The 22,640-nt window shown below is 42.6% G+C and overlaps 2 protein-coding genes across 17 annotated transcripts in view; one reads left to right on the top strand and one right to left on the bottom strand.

Annotated features, from left to right (window-relative positions):
• The first annotated feature begins 412 nt into the window (after positions 1-412).
• Positions 413-22,640, top strand: part of PAAF1 (proteasomal ATPase associated factor 1) — a 61,206-nt gene continuing 38,978 nt past the window's right edge. Inside the window, exons 1-5 of one of the 6 annotated variants that reach the window (XM_072610890.1) lie at positions 413-542; positions 11,854-11,894; positions 12,943-13,046; positions 17,191-17,280; positions 21,824-21,922. In XM_072610890.1, coding sequence (XP_072466991.1) covers positions 451-542; positions 11,854-11,894; positions 12,943-13,046; positions 17,191-17,280; positions 21,824-21,922 — 426 coding nt within the window. In that variant the 5' untranslated portion in view covers positions 413-450. Of the gene's footprint in view, positions 543-8,955; positions 9,087-9,290; positions 9,444-11,853; positions 11,895-12,942; positions 13,047-17,190; positions 17,281-21,625; positions 21,715-21,823; positions 21,923-22,640 lie in introns of those variants that run through there. The other 5 variants (XR_011967402.1, XM_072610891.1, XM_072610893.1 and 2 more) reach the window with 5 other exon arrangements.
• Positions 4,754-8,990, bottom strand: COA4 (cytochrome c oxidase assembly factor 4 homolog). Of its 11 annotated transcripts, none has more exons than XR_011967405.1 (3): positions 8,826-8,990; positions 7,696-7,910; positions 4,754-5,401 (listed from the first exon to the last, which is right to left on the bottom strand). XR_011967405.1 is itself a non-coding variant. In XM_072610897.1 (2 exons), exon 2 carries the CDS (start codon positions 5,348-5,350, stop codon positions 5,084-5,086), a length of 267 nt encoding a protein of 88 aa, XP_072466998.1. In that variant the 5' UTR covers positions 5,351-5,401; positions 7,752-7,868; the 3' UTR covers positions 4,754-5,083. The 11 variants fall into 11 exon arrangements, 3 of the variants coding, with proteins under 3 accessions (XP_072466998.1, XP_072466997.1, XP_072466999.1); XR_011967409.1 differs by having other exon boundaries at positions 7,752-7,910; positions 8,826-8,914; XR_011967403.1 differs by lacking the exon at positions 8,826-8,990 and adding an exon at positions 8,617-8,751.

The raw sequence follows: 22,640 nt of genomic DNA, 5'->3' as shown, positions 1-22,640 counted from the left end.
TGAAAAGTCTGAGCTAGATAATCTCTTATGACTTCTTCCAGTTTGTAAAGTCTATATCCTAAAGTCTCTTTCAAGTTACAGGATCATTAGAGTTGGAGGCCATTTACTTAAAACTATTTTATGGATGAGGAAATGATGACCAAAAAGAGGTTAAGTCACTTGCTCAAGAACATTTATGTAATTTATGTATTAAGTGGCAGGAATAGAGCCTGAGTCCTGAGTCCAAAATCAGCATTCTTTCTATTCTAGTATGCTAGCAGGCTCTGATATCCTATGTCCTAAAATCCCTTCCAGATCTGACATTACTTTTTTTAATGTTCCTTCTCTGCTATAGGTTCTTTGTTATGATATGTGTTCTTAGGCCCCCTCAAGCTCTGACATTCCAAGTTCTTTATTCTAAGGTTCTCTGACTTTGCCAGGGTTCAGTAAGATGCAGCATATCACTGAACAATGAAGACTTTTTCAGGACACCCTGACAAGATGAATGAGGAGAATGGACTTCCATGTGTTGGTCCTAAAGTAATAGTTTACAGTTTACAAAGGTATTTTCCTCTGACTGCTGGGCATCAGAGGACTCAAGATGCAAGAGGCATAGGAAAGGGGGCTTTAAAGTTTTTTTTTTCCTATAGGAGGAAAGAATAATGTTTTCCCCTGGAAACAAAATCCATAGGCCACATTCCAAAGATGATTGCATCTCTAATTGCCTATATTCCTGAAGTCAGCAGCTCTAGAGATCAGCTTGGCCAGTTTACCTTGGAGGATAATGAGGGGAAGGAGGAAGGGAAGGTATCATCTTACTTATCAATTAAAGCATACCCATAGCCCTAGACAAGAAGGCTGGGGGTAAGAAGCAATGTAATGAGGTTCTGCAGAGTAGTGAGTGGGACTTGATGTGGAATAGGTTAATGTCAAGGAACTGAGCAAATATCTTAAGTCACAAAATCCTAGACTGTCAGAGTGGAAAGAAATAGGGAATGGGGAAAAAGTCATAGGACCACTGGTTTAGAGCTGGAAGGAATATACTACCAGATATAAGATCAAATATGTAAGTCATTTAGGTGTTATCATCATTACTATATTGATATCATAATTATAACTTAATATACTTAATAACATAAGTATCAAATATCTGTCTAGAGATAACGTGGCATAATGGATAGAGAATTGGACTCAGTGTCAGGAAGACTGTGGGTTCAAGTCCTACTATTGACCCTGGGTAAAATTACTTCACCTCTCAGAGCTTTAAGATGCCAACCTTCTGGGTGGAGGAAATACCCTCATACAAGAGTTTCCTATATTAATGAAATCACAGATCTAGTCCCTATATCTGTCTCTATCCCTGCTTCTTACACCAGTGTGACCTTCTGAGTCTGTTTCCTTGTCTAAGAGGCCAAAATGATCTCTATTGTCCCTCCCAGCTCTAAATCCTATAACCATATAAAATGCTTTGTAATGTTTAAGTGCTATATTCAACAACAAAGTGCCTACTACCATCTGCAAAGTACTGTGTTAAGCACAGGAGATATAAAAACAGGGGAGGGAACAGTCCCTATCACTCTACTCCCACACCCCCAACACTGAGTACATGACTCTGTACAACCGGATGATTAACGAAGATTCCTAGAAAATCCTTCCTTTGAATGTTGAGCTCATCCAGCGAGCCTCTCCTGTCCTTTACTACTAAACTTCTTGAAAAAGTTGTCTGAACTGGATGACTCCACTTTTTCATCAGTCCCTTGTAGTTTCCACTCCCATCATTCTATTGAAATTGCTGTATTAAAGGTCATCACTGACCTCTGAAAGGTCAAATACTATGGCCTTTTCTCAAAGTTCATCCTTTTTGACCTCTATAGTATGACATTGTTGACTATCTCCTGCTTGGCTTCAGAGACAACAAACCATCTTCTGGTTCTCTTCCTACATCTCTGTTTCTTTTTCTTTTCTCATCTTCCTAACTCCTTTATGGTAGTGCTCTCCAAGGGTCTTTGTTCTGGCTTCCTTTCTTTACCTTTGTCTGCTGTTCTGCTTTGGCGATATATCTGCCCCTACAGATTCAACTCACTCTACTAATTTATGTCAACACAATGGCCTACAGGGCATCCCGACCTAAACAATCCAGTGGCAAGTCAATGACAACAAAAACAATAATAATAGTTAGTGTTTACATAATGCTCTAAGGTTGGCAAAGTCCGTTACAGATTATTTCATATAATTAAGTCAACTTCAACATGTTCAAAACTGAACTAATTTTCCCCACTAAAACTATTGCTAACCACGATTTCTGTCAATGGCACCACTTTCATCCAGTCATTCATGTTTGTCTCCTAAGTTTTTTTTTCTTATCCAATCCCTTACCAAATACTATCAACTCTTCTACCTCAGTAGCATATTTGTCCCTTCCTATCTAGTGCCATCATCATCACCCTAGTACCAGCCATTATTACCATCTGCCTAGGCTATTAATTCTTTACAAGTCTTGCCTTCACTCTTTTCCCCAGAGACTATTTGTCCTCTCTGAAGTCGAGCAATTCATTCTGCAAGTGCTTTCAGAATTATCTTTGCCATGTATGAATTTGGTCCCATCATAAAGGCAGCGTAGGAATGGAAAGAGCAGTGACTCTGGAGCCCAGGGACTTGGGCTCAAAACTTGCCACAGATTGTGACCTTGGGCAAGCATCAGCTTCTTCACTTACAAAACAAAGGAACTGGGCTGGATGGTCACTTTGGTCACTGTTAGCTCCAGACCTCTGTGATAAAATATAAATTCCTCCACTTAGCTTTTAAAGCCCTTCACTGCCTGGCCTTACCCTTCTTTTCAGCCTCACTGTACATCATCATCTCCTCCCTCACTCCATCATCCAGCCAAACTGATCTTCTCTGTTCATATGCAGCATCCCTTTGCCCCGACACTGGAATATACTCCCACCAAACCTCTGGGGCATGGCATTGTTTCCCTTCTTCAAAACACAGCTGAAGAGCTGCCTTCTACATGGAGTTTCCTCAGAAGTCTCCAACTGAGTGCCCTCTCTTGTATTGCTCCGCTATTCCATAGATATTTATATTTGTACTGATAGTTTCACTATCAAACTTAAAGTCCATTTGCTAAAGGATAGTTTCATTCTTGGTACTTATATCTCCAGCACCCAGCTCAGTGCATAGTACACAGCAAGTACTTCTTGGTCGTTAATTAATGTCAGCAAGCACTTATTAAGCACTGTGCAAAGCTCCGGGGATATGGAGGCAAAACTATGGTACCTGGCCTCAAGGAGCTCAAATGGGGCAGACAATAAGCAAGCATGTAGCCTCAGAGGGAAGGTGGTACTGTAAAAGGACTTGCAGAAAGTAGGGCTTGAATTAAGTCTTGAAAGAAGGCAGAAGCAAGGAGGGAGAATGGGAGTGGGGGTGCTGAGGGTGACACAGTCAGAAATATGATTTAGTAAGCTCAGTGGAAGGTGAACTGGTGGAGTAGGTTGAGGCTTGCAGTAGGGAGACCAACCAGATTACAATAGTCCTGACTAGAAGTGATGAAGGCTTTGTGAGGTGAGAGAAGGTGATGTAAATGAGAGAGAGGAGAAATAAGATTTGGCAGCAAATTGGATAAGTGGAACAAGTTCAAGATAGATAAAGAGCTTGTGAGCCTGGATAATGGACAACTTGACAGTTACAGGAGTTTGAAAGAGTTTGGGGAGAAAGATGAGTTCAGTTTTGGACAGACTGAGTTTAAACTATCCTTGGGAAATTCAGTTCAAGCATCTAAAAGGCAGTTGGTAATATAAGACTGTAGTTCAGGAGAGACATCAGGGCTGGATAAATATATGTGAACCACTTTCATAGCTATAATAATTAAATCCATGGGAAGTGATGAGATCCCCAAAGGAGACAGAACACAAAAATGCCTAGGACAGACCCTTTGGGGGCACTTACATTTATATGACATGGATGAGGAACCAGCAAAGGACATTGAGTGATGTCTGATAGGAGAAGGCGGTGAGAGGAATGTCGGAAAAACCCTGAAGGGAAAAAGTTCCAAGAAGTGGGTCAAAAGTTGCAGATTGTCAAGAAGGATGAGGATTGAAAGGAAGCCATTAGATTTGGCATTTAAAAGATCAGTAACTTTGAAGAGAACAGTTTCAATTACTGTTGGGAATCAGAAACCAGTTGACAGATGATTTACTGTCAAGTGAGAGGAGAGGAAATGGAAGTATTGGTTGGAGATAGATCTATGCTCCTAATGATCAAAACCCACTTACCTGACAAATGTTCAGAGTGCTTTGCCTGACATTCTAGGCCCTCTAATCTAGTACCAATCTATTTTTCGTGGCTTATCTCATATTAATCCACCTCATACACTCCAAACTCCAGCCCAATTGGATAATTCTCTGCCTCCTTCACCATGTCCTGTACTTGTCCATATGTCCCCTTTGCCCAACTGTTCTTCATATCTTTAAAAAGCCATTATGGAATCACGAAAACCCTGGATTTAGACTCAGAAACCTGTGTTCAAATCTTAGTTGTCACCTTGGGCAAATCATTTAACCCCTACAAACCTATTGCTTTCTTTGTACAATATTAAGGTTGGATTACATGATATTTAAGGACCTTTCTAGTTCTAAATCCTGTGGATGCCCTTCTTCACCCTGTTCAAGCGTGTACTAAATCAATGTGAAATTAATTAGAATGAATGAAAGGTGGAAAATTTACAATCCTCCCATTTTCTGATTTTCACATTTGAAAAGAACAAGTAAAACTGAGATTTTAGGTTACAAATTTATTTCTTATTTAAATTTCCAAAGAATCAACATAGTTCTGGGCATAGGGACATGGTATGGGTGGGAGTCTTTAAGAGGCCTTGTTAGCACATTTCTCCCTCCTCATCTTGAACCCTGCCTCCAAGTAGTATATTCTAACCCAGTATCCGCTTAATAAATATTGGTTAATTTGCACTGAATTGAATTGGCTGTTCTGAATTGTCTTCTCATTAGGAGTATTCTCCATATGTTCAGATCTTCTGTTCCCTGGCTCCTCACTGTCATACTGAGTTAGGTGGGTGTTCAGCCTTCCTCAGGCTACTTCTCTGGGTGCCTCAGCCTTCAGTGGGGACCTGCTTCTGCCTCCTCTGCAGCTCTTCCAGCCTGTGCTTCTGGTACTGGTTCATGCACTCCCTGAAGGCCTTAACTTGGTCCTGGCACTTTCTCCAGTCTTGGTGCTCAGCCATACACTCCTGTACAGCATGGTGACAGGCCATACAACCTGTTTGTGAGATCATCTGGTCCACCGGATCCTCACTATCTTCATCTGCAGCTGGCTGAGAATGTGTCCAGTTGTGACCCCGAGGGGCAGCAAATGACATCTCTGATAAGGCAGAAAAGTACGGCTGTAGACTACTCAAACTGGAAAGGACCTTAGGATTCAAAATACAGAATGTTAGAAATGAGCGAGTTGTGAGGCTCATATAGAGAGAGAGACCCAAGATCACTGAATCAATGGCTCAGCCAGGTTTCCCTGACTTCCAGCCTAGGACTCTTTCTACTGTGCTGATCCCTGGTACTTTCCATACTATTCACATAGGTACTTTATTATCTAATGTAACTTGGCTGTTTCACTTATTGACTGGAAAGGAAGCATTTTCCAAGTGGAAATAACAATAATTCATATTCATAAAGCGCTTCAAATTTGCAAAGTCCTATATGTTATCTCAAAACAGCGCCATGAGATGGGTAGGGAATGGATTCTTATCCCCATTTTACAGGGGAAGAAATTCAAGGTTTAGAGAAGTAACTTGTTCAAAGTTGCAAATATACTGAGTGATAGAGCCAAGTCAAGAACACAGATTTCCTGAATTCATATCTAGTTCTCATACCACACTGCTTCTCAGCCTTGGAGTAGAACTCAGGAGATCTGGGATTGAGTCCCAGTTCCTCCCTCTGCATCTGTACTGACTGTTCTGCAGTGTTCAGTACTTCTCCCAGATCCTCAAAACTGGGTTTGGTTACTCGATTTGAATACAATTGATTTCCTTTGTAATTCTATTTTATTTTATGTATTAAAAATATAGGGGTACACAGGCTTCAGTAGCCTGTCCATGACTCTGGTCTGGATCCTCTTCTCTGTTCTTGGTGCTCCTACCTATTTAATCCCTCCTCAATCCCTTCCCCTGAAGAAATACTTCATTGTCCTACTTTAGCTCCCTAAGTATGGGTATCTACTAAGGTACCATTCTTGGCCCTCTTTTCTTCCTCTTGGTGATCCCTGGTCCTATGGGTTCAATTGAACCTTTTTCTATGCAGAAAACTCTTAAGGTGATACATCTCACCCTAATCTATCCCTTCAGTTACAACTCCTCTGTATCTCAAGTTACTTGCTTGATATCTATTCAATGTCCCACCACATCCAAGATGGAACTCATTATTTTTCTTCCTAAACCTGCCCACCCTCCTAATTTCTATCTGCTAATACCACACCATTCTCCCACTCACATTCCAATGTGGGGTGTTATCTTTGAGTTCCTTCTCCCTCATCTCCAATCAGCTGCTAAATTTTATAGCACATCTCTCCACAACTCTTGCATTTGTCCACCTCTGTCCACTCTCCTAGTTTAGGCTCTCACCATCTTTTACCTAGACCATCATAATAGTTTGCTAAATGGTCTCCTGGCTTCTAGTCTCTCTGTTTTTTTAAACCAATTCATCTTTTGTGTAATTACTGAAAGGGACTTCCTAAGGCACGGGTCTGATCATGTCCATTCATTATGACTCCTTTTTTCCTCAAGGGCAAAGTACAAACTCTTTTGCCTGACACTTTAGGCCCTCCACAATCTGGCTCCCACCTTCCTTTCCAACATTATGGGACATTCCTCCCCTCTGTACACTCATATGTTACAAACAAACTAAACCTTCTTTGTAGGTCAAAGCCTAGCATAATGGTTGGCACACAATAAGCCTTTAATTAATGCTTGTTGCTTGACTGATCTCAAACTTGGTTTCTCCAGCCCCTATACTTGAATAGTCCTCTATGCCTGGAATGCAGTCTCTCAACTTTTGCCATTACGAGGCAGTGAGGTGGCACAGTAGAGTCCCAGGCCTGAAGTCAGGAAGACCGGAGTTCAAATTTGATCTGACGCATAGTAGTTACTTAACTTCTGTCTGTCTCATTTCTTCAACTGTAAAATGGGGCTAATAATAGCAATTACCTACCAGGAATACTGTGAAGATCCTGAGATAATATTGTAAAATGCTTAACATGGTATCCAGCACATAGTAGGCACATAATAAATGCCTGCTTCCTTCCCTTTCTTTCCCCATTCAGAAATCTTTCATTTCTACAAAGCTCAGCTCAGGAGCCATTTCCTTCCAAAGACCTTCCTCGATCCCAAAACTGCCCTCTCAAATTTCCCTGAGGGGCTTTGTCTAGACCTCACCTTGTACTCTGTATCCCTAGATAAGTTCCCCTCTATCATACTCCAAGTGATTAATTCCTCGAGAGACAGGACTGTCATTTTTCATCTTTGAATTCTCATCCCATGACACTATTTGCTTTGCCTACAGTCAGCGCTGAATAAACATCTTTAATGAGCTGAGTGACCTCAGGCCAGCCCCTTCCCAGGGCCTGCCTCCCCTTCCACAAAATGAGGGAACTGGCCTAGATATTCATCCAGCTCTGGTGTTCTAGCTCCATTAGGCATCCAGAGCAACCTACTTCCTAAGGCAGAAGTTCCCCCACGGTCGGTCGCTCATTTGCGTTGGAACACTTGCCACTGCCTGGGAATCGAGGGCAGCCTGTCCCGCTGTAGGGTGGCTCCGATTTTAGGACTTGAGAGAAGAGCTGCCTCCTGTTAAGCTCCACACAGGCCTCTGGTGCTGCTTCCTCTGTCCTAGGACGACCTTGGAGAAGGCTTCTGTTTCTGCCAGGGACTTGAACAAAATCATTGTTATATTAGTAAATATAGGCACTTTCCAAAGTTACGCTGATTCTCAAACAACCCTGGGAAGTCGGCGCTATTCCAATCCCCATTTTTCAGAGGAGGAAACTGGGGCAAACAGACGTGACTTGGGTCCTGAGGTCTTCCGGACTCCAGGCCGTGCTCCACCTGTCCCCTGGGTCACCTTGCAGCCTCTGGACGCGCAGAACCCTAGGCTGGAAGCCGGGAAGCCTGGGTTCTAGTTCCTGGGCCGGGCCTCGCACCCTTGAACCTGTGACTCACCCTCTGGGTTTTACCTGCCCCTTCTATAGAAGGAGGTTCGGCTCTAACCTAGAGGCAAGCATTTATTAAGCGCCTGTTGTGTGCCATGAGCCAGGAATACAAATGGCCCCTTTCCTTCTGGGGGCCTCAGTGCGCCACAGACAGACACAACGGGGGGGCCTTCTCTGGACCTCGGGGTCCCACAGACACAATGGGGGTGTCTCATGACCCAAGGGGTGGCCGAGCCCCGGCGTCGGGGCTGGGGAAGGGGATGATCCCGGGAGGTCTCCTGGACGAGGTGGGCTCGGACGCGTGGAGGGTCCCCAGGGGGTCGGCCACACACCGCCCTCCTCCCGCCTCCCGCACCACGCTGGGTTCTCCCTCCCTCTCCCCCCTCCCCGGGGTCCGCGCAGCGCGGCGCGCAGGCGCTCACCCACCGAGCGAGAACGCGCGAGAAAGAGAGCGGGCTCGCCCCCGCGAGGACGTCCTCCGTGCGCAATCCCGCGTCTTCCCCTTACTCCCCCGCCTTCCTAGTGCGGATTCCAAGTGCCCGCGAGCCCGCGGAGCCGCGCCTTGGCTGCTCTACTATTGGCTGGCTTCCGGTCCTTGCCCCGCCCTTGCCCCGCCCCTCTCCACCATTTCCTACCCCCTTCCCTTTCTCCTTTTCTCCCTTCTCCTTCCTTTCTTCCTTCCTCCTTTACGAGTCTTCTTTTCCCTCTTCCTTTTCCTTTTCCCCTCCTCCCTCTCCCCTCCTCCTTCCGGTCGGTTCATCCGCCCCGATCTCCCTCTGAATTTCCGCATCCGGCTCATCGAGGCTCCACTTCCGGCGAGGAAGAGAAGGGGGAAGGGGCGGGGACAAAATGGCGGCGCCTATGAGGATTCAGAGCGACTGGGCCAAAGCTCTCAGGTGATTTCCCCTCCCGGGCAGGCTCCGCCTTTGCCGAGGGACAGGCCCTAGCCTGATTTGTCCAGAAGACGGCGGGAGTAGGGGTCGGGCTGGAACGGGGTTAGAGAGGGTGGGGTTGTGGGGGTGCAAGCCCGCGCCTGGGGTTGTCTTCCATCCCAGCAGCTTTTGCGTTTCGCCCACGCGGGCCGTGGGCTGGGCGGGGTCCTGGGCGTGATCCTGGGCCGGGACCTCGCCAGGCTGCGCCAGGCCCGGGTGCCTAGGGCAGAGGCGATCCCCAGGAGCGCGGGGCCTTGCGGAGGCCGGGTCATGCCCGGCCGATCCCGGGTCGCCCTCTGACAGCGTTACTGTAGTGGGCAGGTAGATTAGGGCAGAGTTGTAGGCGCGGTATTCTTGAACGTCAGCCGAGCGTTCGTGGGACAGGCCGTGGGGATTCAGGGGCTTTGAATTATGGCCCCGCACCTTGTCGAGGAAGATTTCATCTTTAATTCTTATTAACGTCTCTTATATTACCCTTAATTTCCCAATATGTACCCCCCCCCCCATTTTTCCCCTTTGAGCCAACAAAGATTAAAAAGGGGGGAAGACGTTCAGCAGAACTCAACAGCCAGGTGTGGCTGTGTGTAACATTAGTTCTAAGACCCTGATCCCTTTTATCTTCCTCAGTCTCAAATTTACACCTCCATCAAATGGGACTAAAGATCTTTGTGCTTGCACTCTTTCTTACAGAGTTGTGAAGTAAAGTGTGAATTCACTCACAAGGCACAATCAGATTTTGATTGATGCAGTTGATCAACACATCTACTGAGGATACAAAGACAAAACTGAAGTACCGTTTTCCCACAAGGAACTTCAAATTCTCAGTTCATTTGAAAAAGACTTGGGCATTTTAGTTTATAAGTTCAGTAAGAGTTAGCAGTGGCAGCGGAAAGTGCTAAGACAGCATTAGACCTTGTAAATAATAAGTGCGGTGTGTCTAGTTTGATGGAGTTGAGAGTCTTGCTGCCCTATACGTCGGTCATTATGCCAAAGTATTGTGTTTAGTTCTGGGTACCACATTTTAGGAGCAACTTTGGTAAGCTGTGTAGTGTGTTCCAAAGAGGGTGATCAGAATGACCGGAGACCGGAGACCTGGATGCCATGCCATTCAAGGATTGGTTGGAAGAACCTGACGATCAACCAACATTTATTAAGTGTCAGTTACATGCTAAGTGCTAGGCATGTAAAGACAACCCTGAGACAGAGATGTGTGCGTATACGTAGGGATGGAGAGCTCTGAAATCGTTGGCATAAGGAGCTCCTGGTGAGGAGACTCCAGTGTAGGTCAGCACTTTCTCTGCCATTTGCAGTTTTAGAAAACTGTCCAGAGCACTGAGAGGTTAAGTGACTCACCCTGGGTCACAAAGGCAGCATGTGCCAGAGGTGAGCCTTGAATCCAGGCCTTCCTAGCTCAGAGGCTGACTCTCTAGTCACTACACCAGAGGTGCCAAACATGTACAGTGTTCCCTACTGTGGCTGGAACCAGATTAAAATGTAATTGGGAAATATTTAACAAAACAAATAAAAATGCAGTGAAAGAGATAATATTAATTCATGAGTTTGTTGTTATGTAGCCTCCAGGGATCCTGTTTCTGTTTTGAGTTTGACACCCCTGCACCACACAATAGCTGCCTCTTCACATGCATAGGTATATACATACATATAAAAAGTAACCTTTAAGAAGAGTGCCTAGCAGCTGCTGGGGCAGGAAAGGCCTAGTAAGAGATGGTCCCTCTTTTTGGGTCTGGCACAAGTGGGCCTTACATAGAAGTTGATTGATTTGTTGAAGAGGTGGAGATGAGTGCAGTCCAGGAATGGGGGCAGCCAGTGCAAAGGCAAAGATAAAGTATATGGAGTGTCCTGTGTGAGGAACATAAAAAGGCAGCTTAGCTGGAATGTGGAAGGACTGGAAATTATTGGTTGGCATGGCAGCTTGTGCAGACCAGTCCTTTAGGAAAGTTGCCATGTGGGGAAAGACTTGAAGCTAGAGAACAGTTAGGAGGCAATTGCAGTAGTTCAGGTGAGATGATGAGAGTCTGAACAAGGTTGGTGAGTATATGAATGGAGAGATGGAGATAGAGGAAAGATGTTTTGGAGGTAGAATCTGCACAACTTGACAAACTGATTGGATTATGTGGGGTAAGGGAGAGTGAGGAGTCAGGGATAACGCTAAGCTTTTGAACCTCTTAGATAAGAATTAGTTAAGGTTAGTTCTCTTTAGGTATTTGAAAGGTCTTTAAAGTCCTTAAACAGGGATTAGATTTGTTTTGTTTAGTTATGAAGTCCAGTAGATATTTTTCAGCTGTGTGTGAGTAGGGTTTTTTTTTCCCTACAATTGTTCAGATAATAAAATAGCTACCTTCTGAGAAAGTAAACTCATCATCAAGAAGAGGTTAGGTAACTCTTCCTCTGTAAGGCTGTAGATGGGATTCAATTTGATTATACCCTTGTTAGGCTGTGTGGGCTATACAAAGATTATCTCTACTGTCAGAAAGCTTATTGTCTAGCAACTGGAAATAAGATTTACTCAAATAATCAATATAAATTAGAGTATGATGATATATGACAGGTATAATTTGCTCTTGAGATAACTGAGGATGGGGCATAATCACTCCTTTCTGGGAGGAAAATAGAGAATGGTTTTTTTGAGATTCCATGATTCTTCTACCTCTTCTCCTATCACTGTACCCCCTTAATACTAAGCTAATTAGGGTTCCATATCTCTTCACAGGAGGAATGAAGGAGAAGCCTGGCTGAGCTGTCACCCCCCAGGTAATGCTTGTGAATCTTCTCAGCATCACCCTTCCCTCAAATACAAGATATTCTAGTTCTCAAATGCAACTACTTAGCTCTCCCCAGAACTCCTAATGAACTCCTCGTTGTGGTTGTTGTTACATTCCTCAGAGGCTCCCCAACTCTCCACTGTGTGATGGTATCCAAACTCCTTTACTGGACGTCCTGTGATATCCCAAGACTGTCTTTCCTTTTCAAAGCCACTGGCTGATTCAAGGAGATGTTACTTGTGCTCTCTAATCAGCTTGTAAGCTTTATTTTTCTTTTAAAAAATGTTTTGTTGTTGCATTTTTTTACATCACTTACATCTACTAGCCTCTCTAACCACCAAAGTAGAATCTTTCTTCATAGCAAAGTGAAATAGTTAAGCAGAAACAAGCTTATCACAATAATGTCTGATAATGTATGCTTTATTTCTTTATCCCTTGGCCCCTTCCTTTCTGTAGACGAAATAGCTCATATCTTTTAAATAGTCCTATGACTTCAACTATAACCTTTTTAGAGTGATCTCCAAATCTGTATTTCTAGTTCTCGGCATTCTCTGTGTCAAATTGCCAGGTGCTTTTTGGATAGTTCAGTTAAATGTCTTGAGGCCATCGTCTCGAGCTCAGCATATCTAAAATTTAGCTCATCATATTGCTATCTTTCCTGGCTTTCTATTTCCATTAATAGTATCACCATTCTTCTAGAGTTTCTAGGACTTGAAAATGATTTCTCCAAAGTCACATCTAAGTGTCTGAGCTGGCAATTAAACCTATATCTTCCCATTACACATCTAGTGCTATTTTCACTGAATCATGCTGCCTTTTAATAAATGTTGTTGAATGAACTGTCTCTTACATCTATCCCCATCTTTCCATGCCAGTTAGAGTCTTTAATCTCCTAGTGCTGTGCTTTTGAACCCCATATCCTGCCTATCTTTCAGGACAAATCCTTCTCTGCCTTTCCATATGTCAAGATTGGACTTATGGTTAGACATGCTCATTCCTAATCTTTTGAGAAACCTTTTATTTATTTTGTGTTGTAGGGAAACCAACTTTATATGGCAGATTAATTTGCCAGGGAGTCGACTCCAGTGGAATTCCAGAGATCACAGCTTCAGAAGGATTTGTTGTGAATGAAATTACTAAGGTAGGTAGGCTTTTGCTTCTTCTAATGCGTTTGATGTCTTTGATTTCAATTCTTTATATCTACACTACTCTCTTTTAGGTTATTGCATTTGTTATGTCTGTACCATAACCAGGTAGTTTCCCAAATTATATTTCATTTATTTGAATAATTTGTTTTTTTTCTCCTGTGATCACATATCTCTTTAGATTTGTTATAATGATCAGATCTCATTTAGAATCAATAATGAGTGTGGGGTGAAGAATGAAACATGTAGCTTTCTTTCATTATTAGTGCTTGCAGTTGGTGGTGACTAGGCTTGATATTGGAGAACCTCAAATGAGTGGTTTGGTTGGTCTTCAGTGAATTTGGAGACTGGAAACTAGGGTTCAGTCTCTGTTCTGCTACCATCTTTGTGACCTTGGGTAAGTCCTTTCCTCTATCTAAACCTTAGTTTCTGTAAAACTAGATGATTCTGAAGTCTTTTTCAGTGCTGATACTCTGATCTTTTTGGTGCTTTGTTACTCTGAACACGAATAAGATCTGAATAGATAAAAGAAGGGCAAAGCCCCTTTAGGCTGTAGTACACTTTGTGTTTGCTTGGCATGAATCCATTTCAGGGGCAAACTGCTAGTTCCACTGTCTTTGCATTTTGGCAGAGGGGCCTAGCCTTTGCTGCATTGGAGTCCTGTATTCGTATTTCACCTGAAATCAGTTGGAAGGATAGGTGGGTTTCCAGTATAGCAGATAGCCCTGCATACCCATGAGGATAATGATGTATCCTAAAGAGAGAAGAGGAAGATGAATGGGCAAATGTGATAGGACCTTCCCACCTCCTGGATTTGTCATGCCTGACTAATACCCTAGCAAGTAAGAATGGATCAGTTAGGAAGCTATTGTCCCATAGCTCTCCTTTTTTATAACTAGATTCAGAGGAGAATCCATCTACACTCCCTTTCCTCCTTATTTGCTCTTGTTACTCACTTATTCCTTTCTAATCCCTTTGCATTCTGGCTTCTAACCTTACTGAACTTAAATGAGACTATAGATGTTGTTTCCCCTGACAGAATAGAAGTTCTTTGAGGGCAAGGACTGTTTTGTTTTTGCACTTGTATCTGTAGTACACTTCACAGTACCTGGCACACAGAAAGTTCTTAATGCTTGTTGATTCATTACCGAGGACCTCTTAATTGCTAATTTCTTTTCTTAATTGTTAAGTTCTTTCTCAGTTCTCATCTTTCTTAGCCTCTACAGCTTTCCACATGGACCACCCTCTTCTCTTTAAATACTCCCTCCTTCTCCAGCTTTTGTGACACTACTTTTTTCTTGTTCTTTTCTTATATGTGTACTTGACCGTTTCTTTTTAGTCTTCTTTGATGGATCATTCAACATGTTCTAACCATGGATGTTCACAATATTCTGTTCCTGGCCTATCTTCTCCCTCTCCCTCTCTCTCTCATGACTTGCTCAGGATCACACAGCCAGGATGTGACAGGGGCAGAATTTGAATCTAGGTTTTCCTGAATCTCAGACCAACTATCTATCCATTTTCTCTTGCTGCCTCTCTTCACTTTTGGCTCCCTTTTTGAAGATGCCTCCCAGATTCACCTTATGTAAAAGCAAGCACCCCGACATACACATCCAGGAGGGCCTACTGTACAGGTTCTTAGATCTGCTGTTCTAAAAGGAAAACAACTTTTGAGGGGTTAACAATCACTTTAATAAAGCACATACATCACTCATTTAGTTCAGGGGAAAAAGTCAGCACCCTGAACTTCAGAGAAAATACAAAGAAATAATAATCAACAGACAGGGCTTCCAAATGTCTCACCATAAGTAATACATACATCACAGATCAACAGACAGATCCAACTATCTGACCATTACATATATACACGGTTAGCAGAGAGAGAAGCACCAACATCTGGGTTTTCAAAGCTGGGGGCCTCCCAGAGTCTTGTCTGGCCAAACACATGCTTCCAGTGAGTAAGCCCCAAAGTAAAACTTTACCTCAGAGTATCTGTGTATTTTTGAGAGCCAGAGGACATCACAACCTTTGAGAACCAGTGCATTACAAATTAACAAAAGGTGTGGGCCTCCCCTAATCAAGCTTTCCTTAATGGACAATGGGTGGGGAAGATCTTTAACTCTCTGATTAGCATTGCACCTTATAGCCCCCATCTTTCCTGAGATCCACTACCACATTTTACCAGATTTCTGTTAGGCAGCTTCAATAGATACATTATAGGCATCTTAAATTCAGTTTGTCCCAAAACAGAATTTGTTATCTTCCCATCCTAAACCTATCTCTCCTCTAGACTTCCCTTCCTGCCATCCTTCCAGGCTTCCAGGTTTATAATCTTGAGTTAGCCTTACCTCATCCTCCCTCCCCTTTCCCATTCCCTCATGCCCAGTTAGATGGCAAGTCTTAACAATCTTACCTCCACAGCATTCTATTATGTAAAGAAAATGTAATAAATTTTTTGAAGCACACATACACACACAAAACCACTGTTATAGTTAAGGCCTTCATCACTTCTAGATGAGCTTTGAGGACCCTTCCAGCATTAAATCCTGTGACTTTTAATAACATTATTTTGCTTTACAATGATGAAAATAGGATGGGGTTGCTAAGACTTTTATCTAGCAGCATTATTGGATATAGACCAACCTTGTAGAGAGTTTTGGAAAATCTTCACTGGAAATTTTATAATGTGCTGCAAAATTTTCTTTAGCTGTTCAAGTATTTATCTGATATATTTTCTCTGATGTCAGGATACACTTGCAGTAACTTAATGAAGTAGGCCAGTAGTGTTAGAATTTCTATTTTTGGTTTTCGCCAAAGTTATTAATTTCAGTCTCATCCATAGTTACTTTTAGAGCCCTGCCCCTGGGTTTTATAGTATCCATCCTCTTGTTTAGGCCTTTGTAAATGGAGGGAAATGGGGGTGGTAGGTAAGGGGGCCAAGGATAATGATTTGAGATCTATGTGGGGCTTTAAGTTTTATAAAGCCTTAAGCTGGAAGAGGCGTTGAGGGTGAACCTGAGGGGAGAAGGCCAGCATCAGAGGTGAAAAGAAGCTCAGAGTAGGAGGACAGTTGAAGGGGAGGATGAGCCTAGGGAGGGGTTCAGGTGAGAATTAGTGCATCTAAGAAAAAGGTTAGGAAAGACCTGGAGCAGGGGAGCAGATAAGGAAGTCTTGTGGGAGGGTCATTGCTTTGACTCAGACTAGCTTCCAAGCCTGAAAGAAACTCCCCTTCGACCATCAGCCTTCTCACTTTCCTGCAATTCTATAACTATTGCAACTCCTTCCTTTTTCCAGGGCCCATCTCAGGTGCCACCTTCTCTGGGAAATCTTCCCTTCAGCGGAGTATTAATCCTCAGATTTCTCCCATTTTGTTTGGACCTCTCCTTTGCATTTGTGGGATTTAGATCTAATTTGGATCTCAGAAATATCATCTCAGCCAACCTGCTCAATTTGCAGATGAAGACACAGGAAAACAAAGAGGGACTTGCTCATAGTAACACTGCATTCCTAAGTAGCAGAGCCAGGATTTGAACATACACCCTCTGACTCAGGCCACATCCTGGCAGGATCATATTTATGTCTGTGTCTTTTGCAGATTGCCCACCCCCCTCATCCTTCGTTCTCTTCTCATGTCACTTCCACCCATTTGTGAGTTGCTTGAGTGTAATGTCTATATTTGATTTACTCTTTCAATCTCCAGTGCCATGTACATGGTAAACACTTTATAAATGGTTTTAAGTTGATTCTTCCATTTTTTTTTCTCATCTGTAAATTGGGAGGTATTAAACTTACCCCTGAGGATTAATGAGATTGTGCTTATTAATACTCATTGTTTACCAATAGATCAGCCATAGCAGTGTTTGGGGGGGATAATAGTATCTTCATCATGCCAAACTGACCTAGCAGACCTATGCTATAGTGGAAAATGTGATAAACGTTGATGAGGGATTGCCAAGTGTGTGAGTGGGTATATGCATGTACAAGTGTTTATGTGTAGACATGTGTGTGCACACTTGTATTTATGGGGCTAGGAGGAAGGACTGGAATGTGGAGACCTTAGAGAGGCGAATTTTCCTATAAATGGACATCTAAATATTTTGTTAATTTATTGATAGAACTCTCTTTTCTTTCCCCCTTTAGAAAAGCATTCACATTTCATGTCCAAAGGAGAATGCATCTTCCAAATTCTTGGCACCACATACCACCTTTTCTAGAATTCATACAAAGAGTGTAAGTATTTGGCTGAGAAGAATGTGAAGGTATTGGAAATTTTCATTTTTACTAGTGAGGTGGTGTAAACATATTCATAAGTAGTGAAAACTAATTCCTTTGTATTATAGAATGATGGAAATAGAACATGCCGGAGGAGAAAGAATTCTGACTTGAGAGTCAGGAGACCTGGGCTCTCGTTCTGATTTTACTACTTATAAGTTGTGTCCCTTCTCAGTGGCTGATTTCTAAAATGAGGGGTTTGGACTAGAAGACTTTCTTTCTTGTAGCTCTAAATTCTGTGATCCTAGGTGACTTGCTTCGCTATTCTCTGTGTTAGATGCCACATAGTGCTAAGGTCCCAAGCTGCCCCCAGACTAGATTATAGCCTTCTTTGGGATAGTAATGGGAAGTCAGTTTGGATGATGTGACTGAGGTAAACAATTCTAGTCTGGATCTGGTTTCAGAGGCATCATCATTGCTCGCTTTGAGCAGCCCAGTTATAAACCCCCATCAAGGCATCCACCCTATCATGCCACCATGATACAGGGGAGAGTACCTTAGTTAGAGGCATCTGGAACATTGGTGGGTGGAACCTTTTGCCATAAAACTTAGAACAATTGCTGTGACTCCCCACAGACAACAGTGTCATTTGTCAAGTGACCAACACCCTTTTCATATTCATTTTGGGCTAGTAATCCCTCACCAAAGAAGAACTTCTGAATAGCTTCTGCATCTTTAAGGTCAGGTAACTTGGAATGCCCAGTTCTCTCTTTAGTAAGCTTCTGTTTCTTCACTCTTGGAGCCTGTTCTTGAATATAGGGATGGTCATGGTAAATATATCAGCTGATGAAAAAGGCTGCACACATGCCAGCAGTGATCATAACACTTAGGTCCACCATGTTTCTGGCTGCTCTTCACGATGGTGTAGTGCTGTCCCCTGCTGATTTCAAGCCAGGCCTAATAGTATTTCTTGATAGTGTTCAGTGTCTTATTCTATTTTACTCATGTTTCCAGGCTCAGTTCCTGTTTTGAGTCTTTGTGCTAAGACTAGGTTGTCTTCTTCCTTCATTCTTGGCATTCTTGGTAGTCTTTGTTTAGACCTAACTCTTGTTTCCTGGACTCTTATCACTAGCTTCTGCCGCCACCGGTGTGTATGTGCTCAGAGCCATTGTGGGTTTCTAGCTAATGTGTATCATCCCAGGTCAGAACACTGAAGTTTTCATGCTAACCAGAATATATTATAGGATCAGAGCTCGGTGTTCCCATAGTTTGAACTCTCTCAGCTTCAAATTCATGCTCAAAAATCTGGGTTTCCAGTGCCTCTACAGATTCCCTGTCAGAGCCCTCTGGGCTTCCATGAGCCAGGCTTCAGGTACCCCCTGGAATATCACTGATTAGAGTGCTGATAGGCTTCTAGCCTGTTTATATACATGTATGCTGGTTTCTCTTGTGATACTACCTTACCAGTGCTTCTTCCTGTCTTTTTGTGTAATCTGAGGCTGGATGAAGGAATTTGTTTCTCTTTGAATTTCTTGATTTTCTTATATGGCACCCTTCTGTTTACGTAAGAGAGTTAGGCTCCTTTATGACTTTTCATGTTACCATCTTAAGCAGAAGGCTCCTTTTCCTAATTTCTTTGAACGTGTCATGTATACATGTCTCCTGGGATATCTTGTATGTTTTCTAGTTCCATTCTCAATGTTCCTGGTACTTAAGTTGATTCAGTTACTCCTTAACATTTTTGGATTGTGCAACTTGACCAGGGTTGGGGAACCTGTATTTAGATGGAGAGGTTGTAATACTCTTTCCCTAACATCTTGGTTCAGTCTGGAACTTGTATCTCAAATCACTGCAGCTCTTGTTTCCTATGTCTCTCTTTCCTCATTTGGTAAGGAAATCAAGTTGTTTTCTGCTTGTGGGAGTTTCTAGGCCCTTTTCATCTCTTTATTGAGGGAACTGTTTTACATTGATTAAATAACCCTAAGAAATGATGATCATCAGAGCCAGTGTTTCCTTTTATCCATTTCCCATTTTTCAGACTCAACAGTGTGTTTAAAACAGGTTAGAGTTATAATTGTGCACAATTTTGTCCTATTGCTACCCTTTGGATATTTTTCTTAATTAGGCACTAATCTGACTACACATCTGATTCTGAAACGATTCCCTTATCAGTTGGATGTGTAGTCAGCTTTATTTTGTCATACAGTTGTTGAGTGTCTGTGGGCCTGATTTTGAAGTTGTCTTCTCAACCACTGTCTTTGAGGTGCCCTCCACCTCAAGCACTTATATCATTATCCCTGATTTACAGTTGAGAAAAGTGAAGCTGAAGGAGATTAAGTGACTCACCCTTGTGACATGACCAGTAATGACCTGAAGTGATAGTTGAGCTCTGGTTTCTTTCAAGTCTATACTGCCTGTCTTTACATGCTTCCTCTAAACTCGGGCCTCCTTGGCTGTTTTCACTCTGGCATCTGACCAATTAACTCAACTGAAACTGCTCTCTGCTGAGTTCTCAGTAATCTCTTAATGCCAAATCTAAAAGAATTTTCTCCATACTCATCCTTCTTAGCCAATTTGTTGCATTTGACACTGATGATCACTGTTTGTTTCCTCTTCGACTTTCTCCTTTCTGTGTTTGTGTGACACTACTCTGCTGATTCTGCTGTCTGACTGTGCTTTCTCTGTCTCCTTTGCTCCCTCATTTCCTCCCTGACTATGGGCATTCCCCAAGGTTCTATCCTATGCTCACTCTCTCTCCCTCTGTAATCTAATCACTTCCCACAGGCTTAACTACATTCTCTCTGCAGATGAATCACAGTTCTACATATTTAGTTCCAGTCTCTCCCCTGATCTTTAGTCCCACATCACTAATTGTCTGTTAGACTTTTTGGATAGCTAAGATACATCTCAAACTCAGCAAGTCCAAAATTGAACTTATCTTTTTCATCAAACTCTCCCTTATTTAGACTTCATCATTTCTATTCAAGGCATCACTGTCATTCCATTGTCTCAGACTGTTAATCTCAAATTAACCTCAGTTCACCCTCCCTCACCCCACATATTAATCATTTGCCAAGTACTGCTTATACCTCCACAACCTCTAGAATCTGGTCATTCCTTTCAAAAAGGGGCCCTTTTTGCTGTTTAATAGTTCCCTCGTAGCTTTGTATGAGAAGGTGGACTGTTATGCTATTAAGTTGACTTTTGTGAACCTGGCAGGACTCCTGAGCATTTGGTATTGGTGTCCAGGTGTTAGGGGAAGAGTATTGTGGACCAGAAACTGGAGCAGTGTGAATTAACTCTACCTTCCCACAATATGGTTACATTTTTACAAACAAGAAAGGTATGGTACAGACCTGGGGCATTTCTTTAAATTTTGCCTGTGGATGAATTGATTTAGGACTCGGTTGGAGGCCCTCGGAAAGATGAGTATAAAGTGATTTTTGAGATTTTGGCAGGAAGCTCCTGAGACCCTAGGGATCCTCCTGGCTGATTGCTTTTTTAACCTTCATGCTTGAGGTTTAATCTTCTGAACGGTTTTTAAACTGCCTTGAGAATTACTTCTACCTGAGGGTACTGGCATGTGATTTTTGTAAAAGGACTCTTTGTTTTTTAAACTTTCTGGCTCTAAGGGGTCACTTGCCCCTGATGCAGCATAGCAACCCCTAAAATTCCCTCTTCCACATTATGCCTTCCAGCCCAACTTTGCTTTCTTTCTGTTCTTCATGTGAAACTCCACCTCTCTTTCCAGTGCTTTTGTATTAGCCATCCCCTATGCCTGGAATATCTTTCCTCCTCACCTTGGCCTCATAGAATTCACTTCTCCCTTCAAGATGCAGTTCAGGCACCAGTGTCTCCATGAAGCCTTCCCTAATTTCCCCTAACCAATAACTAGTGTCTTTCCCCCCAAATTAGCTTTTATTAAACTACTCTGTGTTTATTTGTAGTCATTCTTTTTATATTTACTTTTACATACTCAGATGTCTTCACAGTAGGGATTCGTTCATTCATTGTGTTTGTAGCCCTCAGGCCTCTCCTGATGTCTGGCATATAATATGCACTTAATAAATGTTTGTTGATTAATGGAATCTTTTAAATACACCCATAGAAAGGTGGTTGTGGTTGTTGTTGTTTTTAAAGAGTAAAAGCAAAAGATTCAAAGCAATGGCCTAGATATTGGCAACTGGGGGATTTAGCTGAACAAGAGGGTACCGGTGCAGGTGTGATAGGATGTCTTTATGTTGAATTTGTTTAGATATCCTGTCTCCTTGAAAACAGATACTGGGTCACTTGCCATCTTTGTTTCCCTAGCACTGAATTGTACAGGAAGGTGGCACCCAATGAATGATTGATAACTATCTGAGGAGATGGCAGAATCCTCCCAAGTCGCTAGGAGCTGGCTGTATGTAAGGGGTTGGTTAATAAGTGGGGAGACAAGATAACAGTGGACAGGTATGTGATTGGCTTGATATGGCTTTGGGAGATATTAAAAAACCAAGGAAGACAGTGTCCTGTGCAAAGGAACATGTTAAAGTTTGTAACCTGAGGTGTCTCTGAACAGATAACATGCCTGGATATTTCTAGTGGAGGAGGCCTTGGAGTATCCACCAGCACTGATGGGACCATGAAAATCTGGCAGGCAGCTAATGGAGAGCTCAGAGTAAGTGAATGGAGGGATTTGGGGGTTTTACCAAAGAGTAGCTTGAGAACCAGCTATTTATTGCTGCTGATAGTCACGGCAGCAAGATGATGGGTGTGGGAGTGGGGAGAGTGGCTCTGCTTATTAGACCATACTCAAAGGATGCTTGTTTAATGATCTTCAGTTGTAATAATAATGATAAAAATAGCAGTGGGATCATAGGCTTAAGAGCTAAAAAGGACTCTTAAAAGAAGTCATCTGGGCCAACACACTTAATTTTATGAATAATGAAACTGAGGCCCAGGGTAAAATGAACTAACCAGGGTCACACAGGTAATAAGTACCAGAACTAGCAGTCCATCCCAGCTTGTCTATACTTCCTCATAATGATAGGTCATATTTATATAGTACATGAAAGTTTACAAAGAACTTTCTTTGCTCAGAATACCCCTGTGAGGTAGGTAATGCAGATGTTATTATCCTGGTTTTATAGATTAGGAAGTGGAGGCTCAGAGAAGTTAAGGAATTTGCTCAAGGCTTTGTATCCATCCATTGTTAGCTCCAGGATACAGACTCTCATATTCTATCTCTCACTCTAGCTTTCTTTCCACAATAACATATTCTTTTTCAAAGAATTTAAGTGGAGTCTTCTTTCTCATTTAGTAGACTGAAGAGCTTCTTAATGGACATTTTATAGTCCATTAGATCATAAAGTGGGTTAGGGGAATGCAGGAGCAGG

Source organism: Notamacropus eugenii, chromosome 5, assembly GCF_028372415.1.
Source record: "Notamacropus eugenii isolate mMacEug1 chromosome 5, mMacEug1.pri_v2, whole genome shotgun sequence".
Taxonomy (NCBI): domain Eukaryota; kingdom Metazoa; phylum Chordata; class Mammalia; order Diprotodontia; family Macropodidae; genus Notamacropus; species Notamacropus eugenii.
The sequence above is the reverse complement of the archived record's forward strand: the minus strand, read 5'-3'. Positions and strand labels throughout refer to the sequence as shown.